General features: G+C 44.6%; 1 protein-coding gene across 3 annotated transcripts in view; it reads right to left on the bottom strand.

Moving 5' to 3' along the window:
• Window positions 1-8,753, bottom strand: part of NUDT13 (nudix hydrolase 13) — a 27,002-nt gene that overhangs the window by 4,020 nt on the left and 14,229 nt on the right. For all 3 annotated transcript variants that reach the window (XM_045291610.1, XM_045291612.1, XM_045291611.1), the window contains 5 exons: window positions 6,421-6,569; window positions 4,653-4,787; window positions 1,883-1,989; window positions 732-857; window positions 519-630 (listed from right to left, as the gene is read on the bottom strand). In XM_045291610.1, the coding sequence (XP_045147545.1) occupies window positions 519-630; window positions 732-857; window positions 1,883-1,989; window positions 4,653-4,787; window positions 6,421-6,569 (629 nt within the window). The remainder of the gene's footprint in view (window positions 1-518; window positions 631-731; window positions 858-1,882; window positions 1,990-4,652; window positions 4,788-6,420; window positions 6,570-8,753) is intronic.

The raw sequence follows: 8,753 nt of genomic DNA, 5'->3' as shown, positions 1-8,753 counted from the left end.
TTATGAGGCACCGTCGGAGTGGCAGTGCGAGAGGTTTTTTCACTAACATTCTAATGCTGCCTTTCACCAGCGGCAAATCTTACCAAGGCCAAAAATAACCAGGCAAGCCAACAAACAAAATAAAGCCCACTGCACGTGAATATCAAATTCTATTTGTTATTGTTTATACTGAAGTCTTCAGGGAAAGATGTACTACTAATAATAGTCTACACACCCAAAAATAAGATCAATGGGTGGATCTTTCTCGATGCATGTGATAAAGTGAGTAGAGCAAAAATGGAAGTATCTAGAGATGGGTGGGCATATGGGTGTTCACTGTATAATTCTTTCAACTTGTGTGTTTGAAAATCTGCCTAGTACAATATTGGAACTTGTGAATGCTAAAGAGTAGTGTTAGTGATGAGAGGGAAGAAGTGTGATTGATACCCCAGGTACAATAACAATAAGTTAAGAAATAGCTACTGTGTTGTAAGTGTTCATGGCCTCCATGTCCCCTGTATATGCCCTCGAGTCCTTACCAATGTCGCAGAAACCTGCCAAGGCAGAATACATCCCCTTGGGAAAGGCATTCTGGCGGACAAGTAGGCAGCGGGTCCCATCTGACACCAGAGTGATCACCACAGGAGCCATCTGCGGAAAGGGGATTCAGGAAGGGACAAGTCAAGAAAGCCTTTTAATTGTACGGCTTCCTTTCCAGGACCAAGTGGTGTCCCGCCTTCAGGGATGCTTACCTGTGGGTAATAGATGATCTGACTGGAAGGGCACACACGCTTGCTGCCCGCCACATTCTTCTTGGTGGGCTGCCCACTTCTGCTGCAGAACTGATGGGCATCATGCCAACGGAGGAGAGCCTGTGCCTAGGAGTATAAAGGTAGGCCAGGTTTCTTTCGGAGACACTGTAAGGCTTCTCTATAACAGCACTGGGCCTGCTACCTTCCACAACTCAGATGGAAAATGCCATGCCCTCCCCAGCGCTTTCTATGGTTACTGTTTAAATAGGGGCCCTGGTGGAATAATAAGTTACACGTTGGGCTGCTAAGAGCAAGTTCAGCAGTTTGAAACCACCAGCTGCCCTGATGGAGAAAGGTAAAGCTTTCAACTCCAGTAAGGAGTTCCAGCCTCAGAAACCCACAGGGCCCATACTACCCTGTCCTATAGGGTCGCTATGAGTTAGAACTGACTTGATGGCCAGGAGTGAGAGCCATTAAACTTCCAGAGAGAACTATCTGAACACATTTCCCTAGCATCAGAAGTCTGAACAAAAGAGCGCCGTTTCTAGGTATCAAATTATTTAAAACACACAGAATACAAAGGTAATATAATGGACACTCATGTATTTATTACCTCATCTTAAAAAAACATTTCCAATATGGTTGAATCGCCCCACATGCTCCTTTCCTGGAAAGTTGGAAGGTGTGTGTATGTGTGTCTGTTTACAATTTTTAAAATTAAGGACTATTTTTTAAAAAAAAAGATACATTCCAGGGGTATTAACTGTATTCAAAGGTTGTGAGAACTATCTTTTTTAATCAAATTGGTCATCAAGAGTACTTTAGCAAATGAAATGCAATTTGTGAAGAAAAGTTATTAAAATAATGTGATGTGACTCTTCATAGAAAAAAATATGGTGGTGTGTTAAAAACATCTACGAGGCTGGTGTATCCTAATGGGACAGATTAGAAACTCTGCTGAGCAGGTTTGCCTTCCTGCCTGCCTTTCTTGTATGCAGTGCAAAAGCAGGAAGACTGAGCAATCCTCCTGCAGCACATGGCCTTTCTGACAAGACTACGGCAGGATAAGGCATCAACTGCCACCCATGCGTTCACCCAGTACACACACGGTCTGACTGCATCTTCTATGGAACGGAGGGATTAGAGTCTACCGTGGACAGCAAGGAGGCATCCTTCACATTCAGCTGAAAGAGAGCCTTCCTTAGCTCTGTGAAGGACCCCCTGAGCTCTGCCTCCACTTCAGGTTTCTGTAAGGCAGCTGAAAAATTAGAAAAGAGAAGGAAATGAAACAAATGCCAAGCTCTGCTTGGGGGACCTTTTGCCTTTATTCTGTGAGAAGAGTGTTTCTCAAACTCATCTAATAAGACTCAACTGGGAAAAATACAAAATACAGAGATTCCCAAGCCCCGAGCTGGAGACTCTGAAGCAGCAGACGTGGAGCGAGGCCTTGAAACCTGTTTTTAGCAAGCACCAAGCGATTCTTATGCTCAGGCCAGCTTGGGGAACATCAAAACCCCCAGATGTGTTGTTGCCATTGAGTCCGACTCACAGTGACTCTCGAGGAGAAAGTCACATTGCCCAGAGAATGTCCAAGGCTGTGATCTGTCCCGAAGCTATCTGCTACATCTCTCTCCGGCCGAGCCTGATGAATGTGCACCTTCGGGTCGGCAGCTAAGCCAACCGCTAACCACTGTGCACCACAGCTCCTCATGTAAGACATACACACTGGATAAAGGTGTGCTGGAGGAATCAGCCCACAACTCATGGCAACTGTGACAGGTTTGTGTCCCTCCAAAATAGGTCCTAGATCCTAATCCTTGTCTGTGGTCACAACCCCATCTAGGAAGGGGTTGTCCTGGTTATAGAAGCCCTGGTGGTATGGTGGGCTGCCAACTCTACCGCCAGCAGTTCGAAATCACCAGCTGCTCCTTGGGAGGAAGAGGAAGCTTTCTGCCCTCATCAAGATTCATAGCCTAAGCAAAATAATAATTTATCAATTATCAAGGGTTCATGAACGAGGGAGGGGGCAGGGAGAGAGGGGAAAAAAGGAGGAGCTGATACCAAGGGCTCAAGTAAAAGGCAAATGTTTTGAGAATGATGATGGCAATAAATGTTCAAATGTGCTGGACACAATGGATGGATGGATGGATTGTGATAAGAGTTATATGAGGCCCTGATAAAATGTTTGGGGAAAAAAAAAGATTTACAGCCTAAGATGTAGTTAGGGGAAAATGTAACACCTTATCATTTGATCTCCCTTTTGACCCATTTTAACCTTCTTCTCGTTTTTAATAATTTCTGCTTTCTTTTCTATTGAGTGTTTTCTCTATTTTATTTTGTTATTATTAGCTTATTTTTCCTTTTTGGTATGTTTTCTGTATATGAAACCCAGGATAGGCAAAGTCATAGAGACAGTAACTGGATTAATGGTTTCTTGGGAGTATGCCAGGGGAGGCTGGGGGAAAAAGAAAAGCTGCTAACAATGAGCACAAGAAAGATGAAAATATTCTAAAATTGATTGTGGTGATGATTGTACAACTCTTCCTGATATGACTAAAAGATTGCATTGTAAGATATGTGGATTATGTGCCCAAAAAACTGTTGAAAACGAGGGCAGCCTAGGAAACCCACAGGGGCAGGTCTTCCCTGTGCTAGGGGGTGGGGTGGGGGGGTCACCATGAGCTGGAAGCCACTTGATGGCAGTTGAGTGATGGTTTTTCCTTTGTTATGGGAAGTGGCCGTATCAGTGTAGGGCATGTTCTATCACCTTGGAAATAGAAAAAGAGCAAATAAGGCATACAGAAACAAGGACATGAGATCCAAGGGGACCAAGGGACAAAGGCATTCCCCAGAGCCGACAGAGAGAGAGGGCCTTCTGCTCGAGTCTGGACCCTGGATTTGGACTTTGAGCCACCTAAATTGTGAGAAAATTCATTTCTGTGAAAGCCACCTAGCTGTGGTATCTTTGTTAGAGCATGGCTAGATAATTAAGAGGAAGTCTTGGTGGCTTAGTGGGTGACTCATTGAGTTGCTAACCCCAAGGTCAATGGTTCAACTACCAGTGGTTCCTTGGGGGAAAGATGAGGCTATACCTGTACAGATTTACTCTCAGAAACCCGAATGGGACAGTTCTACCCAGCTATAGGGTCACTATGAATCGGAATCAATTTGAGAGTTTTGGGTCAGTAAGATATCTTAAGCTATAGGGTCGCTATGAATCGGAATCAATTTGAGAGTTTTGGGTCAGTAAGATATCTTAAGACAGTAACTATGACTGGACCATTCTGATCAATACGGTTTTCACTGGCTCATGTCTAAAGTTTATGGTCAGGCCTGTCTTTCAGATCACACATTGGGCTGCTAACTGCAAGGTCAGCAATTTGAAACCACCAGCTGCTCCATAGGAGAAAGAGGAGGCTTCCTGCTCCTGTAAAGATGTAGAGCCTGAGACATGCCAGGGGGCAGTTCTACTAGAATCAACTCAACGGCTGTTTTTTGGTTTATTTGGACGGATACTTGGTTAAACCTGTATAGCATCAGAGGGACATGGGAGCTTCCACTGGTCAGCCAATGGGGACTGTGCTTGAGGTGCCATGGCCAGGAATCAAACCTGGGTTGCCCACGTGGAAGGCGTGAATTTTACCACTGACCCATCACTGCCCCCTCACAGAGGTAGAGGGACTAATAAACATCTTTATATCTACCACTATTAAGAAAGCAAGCATTTCAATGCCCTGTGTTTTCTTTTAAATATAATCATAATAGGTGGAACTATATTTTTTAATGTTCTTACTTAAAAAAAAGGAAAAAGCTAATAACCTATGGGTATTCCTAAAACTGTTCCTTCAAGTTTTATTGTTAGGTGAAAGTCCAAAGTCTGAAAAGCACTAGGAAACGCCCATTAGGGAGAATGCTGTATACCACTTGTGGGAGAGGGGCTGCCCAGACCCAGGTCCAGAGCAAACCAGGCTTCATGTTGTTCGGAGCAGCCAATCAGTACGGAATCTTCTATTTTGTGAGCATCCTGTCCAAACTTACCCAGGAGCCTTTCCAATTCTAAAAAACAAACAAACAGAAAAGGGAGAGAGAAAAACACAGGGGTTTTACTTAGACCAAACCTCCAAAGCCAAACCTGCGGCTCCTGAATCGTTCCCCTTCCTGGAAGGTGTCTCAGAGCAGGACTGGGCGCCGCAGGTTGTCAGTGGTTGCTTTGGAGGAATTAGATTCGCCAAGGGTTATTCTGAGGAACCTACAGGGTCACTAAGGGTCAGAATGCATGCAATGGCAGTGAGCCTCTGGGCGCAACTTGTATCGGGAACCTTCTGGTTAGTAGCCAAGCATGTTAACCATGTGTACCACCCAGGGGCTTCTCAGTTAAATCATCTCAGTCATGTTAGACACATGGGAAGTAATTTACTTCAGCAAAATGTCTATCTATCTGGCTTCTAGTCATTGTCCTGCCGCCAGTTCATGATATGGCCTCAGTCTAATCATGCCCTTCTCTAGGCTTCCGTGCCTGGTCAGCAGCTGAGGAGTGGACACTCAAAAAGGACTCCCTTCCAGACAGAGACCTGGAATGCAGCACCCTGAGCGTATCCCATAGGGACGAGACAGACCCGGATTCGTAAGAGACGGGAGTTGCATTTGTAGAGCACTGAGAAACTGGTTTAAAGTGATCCAGCACCCTTCAGTTCTACAGTTCAGCCTGCAGAGTATGTGGCTTCTGTGGGTCAGAGGGGAATGCTCAGCTGAGACCCTAGTCTGGACAAAACAATGCTGTGAAGGGAGTATCTGTCTTCCCAGGCAGAAGGGACTTACATGATGGGCTTCAAAGAGTTTGTAGAAAAAGTGAATGAAAAAAATGGAACTTTCCCAGAAAACTTTTGAAGCCCCGTTTTAGTTATTTGTTTAGGAAACAATATAACATTATGTGAGAGATCTCAAGATAATGTTTGGAGCCTTCTGATGGAATCCTCATATTCTCTGCACAGCCAGAAACTACCTATTCAAGACTGACATCTGACCATGGGAAATACAGTGGCAATGTATTTAAAGTTAAACAGAGTTCTCAAAAAATTAATTTATGGTAGAGATATACAAATTAGCTGTTTAATTCTTATCAAAGGACACTTACAGTCAATTAAGAAAAGAAAAATACTGAACAGTTGGTAACCACAATTGAGGCAAGAGAAATAGAAAAGTACATATGGACTTCCATCACTTTTCCTACTAAGTGTGGCTTTGTTCCAAGAAAAATGTATTTACACAAATAGGCATTGGGCCTGATTTGGACAGCAGTTTTGCTGAGCCCTGGTCTACAGCATTTGTGGTTAATATCACCACCCAAACAATATCTAGCTAGGCAATTCATGTTCATACACTAAATTATTATTATTATTATTATTTTAAACATTTTATTAGGGGCTCATACAACTGTTATCGCAATCCATACACACATCAATTGTGTAAAGTGTATTCGTACATCATTCTCAAAACATTTTCTCTCCACTTAAACCCCCGACATTAGGTCCTCATACACTAAATTATTAACTGGCAGAAACAGTACACAAGCTTGAGATAGAGAAGCTGTTAGAAAAATCTAGACATTAAAGCTCAAAGATTGTTTTAAGAGCTTCAAGATACACTGAATTGTGGCAACAGGCTAGTTTACTGGTTCCCTTGGGCTTACCTAATAGACTATATTGGGGGGCCAGGTAAGGCTGCTGCTGCTGCTCTGCTTTCTGAAGCAAAGGAACCAGGTTATGAAAGAGGTAAAATGCTCCCGTGCGCTGGGCTTTTTTACATGCATCATCATCTTCCTTCAGTTCAAACATAAACCTGCATTTGGGAAATAAAGTGTTATAAAACCACACTCCGCTTGTTGTGCGGCATTCATCTTTGGGAATGCTGCTCCCATGCCCCTCTTCTCCCGTGGCTACTTCAATATTTCATTTACATCCTAACTTGCCCCGGAAGTGATGGAGATGGCTGCAACATTCCCTCCTTGGCCCTCACTGCAGACCTTGCTCAGCCGTCTGTGGCCGCATGCGGGTTATACTATGTGCTAAGTTGTCTCTCTCCCCTGCAAGACTGGTGATGGTTGTTAGTTACGGACAAGTCAACTCTGATTGATGGCAGCTTTATGTATACCAGAGCAACATGCTGCCCGATCCCGCATCATCTTCCTGGCCATGGGCATTGTATAGTGTCTTCCAGCCTAAGTGCTCATTTTCCGGCACTATACCAAACAATACAGAGGTTTTCATTAGCTACTTTTCAGAGACCCAGTGGCACCCGATGACACCGTCTTCCTCAATGGGCTGCTAACTGCAAGGGCAACAGTTCAAACCCGCCAGCCATTCTACGAGACAGAGCCGTCTGCTCTCATGAAGATTCAGTCTCAGGACGCCTATGGAGGGTGTCTCTGAGTCAGAGTACACTGGATGGCAGTGGTTCATTTTCAGAAGTAGACTGCCACGCCTTTCTTCTTCGTCTGTTGTAGTCAATCAATCCCCCTGAAACCTGTCCACCAGGGTGAGCCTGCTGATATTTGAAATACCAGCGGCATTGTTTCCAGCATCACAGCAATACACAAAGTACACAACTGACAGACGGGGGTGGCCTAAGAGACTATGAGCTCTGTACGGGCAGGGTCTCCCTCGCTCAGCTTTGTTTCCTAGTAATTAGCACAGTGAATGGCTCAACTCAATCAATATTTACTGAGTTGACCTTTAAGAGCCATAAATATTTACTGAGTTGGATCAAGGTACTGTGCCAGTATTAGCCAGTGAGGTAAGAATTGACGTCTGGTTGCGGGAAAGGCAGAGAAGCACCGGGGGAAAAGCAGCACCCAGGGAAGGTCTGGAGAGGCTCGCAGCCTTGGTCGCTGCAGACAAGGAACAAGCACTAGACTCTCAGGACATCTCATTCCATACAGAAGGTAAAGGTCAGATTTTCCCTTGAACACACGTTTGTTTCTAACATGGAGCTTCAAAAATTGGGATCGACCTTCAAACTCCTTATCTCTGCTGACGGTCTCATCGATAGACGGGAAAGTGACGCCTACATTTGATCGGTTTACTATTTTCAGTAGCCCAAATAAATGTGGAGAAAAAGATAACATGCAATCGTCGATTTCTCTAAAAGAGCGAGTACTGCAGCACGTTCTAAATTTTTCTCGTGTGTTCTGTGTCTATCCCCTCAAGACCCTTGGGCACGGCTGCAGTGTGATTCAGTGTGGGTGGACTTGGCACCTCCTTGGACCTGAGTGCCAACCACTTTTGCCGGCATGAGCCTGTGAATAGCCTCTCTGGTATGGGCATATTTTTTCGTCTTAAGCGGGAAGCAGAGTTCACAGATATTTTCTGCAGATCTGGAAGCTTTTGTAAAACCAGGAGGCAGAGTCAGCTCAACATGAATATACAAAGCAAATGATAAAAGCACCAATGGCAACATAACTCGTCGATCCTGTCTGATGCACGGGGTACAGTGAGCTCCTGATAGCAAAAGACCAAAGAAGCAGCAGATGTTAAAAACCAAACCAAACTCACTGCCATCGAGTCCATGCTGACTCATCGTGAGCCCCAGTGGGTTTCTGAGACGGTGACTGTTTTCGGGAGCGGAAAGCCCAGACGGCCGACCAAAACCCAACATGTAAGCAACTATGCTATCAGAGCTCCTGATGGTTTTTTAACTTCTGAGTGACTTCAGTCTCCTGGGGCCAATACCCAATGTATGTCAAAGGAGAGCCACGGACCACTCAGAAGTTTCCAAATATAAACAATGGAATAAACACTGCTGCCCTCGCAGGATAGCAGCAAAAATGGTGCAACCTGTGCTTTGCCCTAATGACCCTACCAGCCAAAACGCTGACAAAAACACCCAGGGGGAGGCCTTCCTTAAACTAGGACCTCACTGGAAATGGAACTGGAACTGAGATCCCGAAGTTCCATATGCTCTTTTTGATCAGAAGCTCAATTTTAAAATGTCATTTTCCTCCTTTAGTCATAATAGCATGGGAAC

The sequence above is a fragment of the Echinops telfairi genome, unplaced genomic scaffold (genome assembly GCF_000313985.2).
Source record: "Echinops telfairi isolate 266 unplaced genomic scaffold, ASM31398v2 ScPeMD7_70;HRSCAF=299, whole genome shotgun sequence".
Taxonomy (NCBI): Eukaryota; Metazoa; Chordata; class Mammalia; order Afrosoricida; family Tenrecidae; genus Echinops; species Echinops telfairi.
Note: the sequence above shows the minus strand (reverse complement) of the source record. Positions and strands in the feature narration are given on the sequence as shown.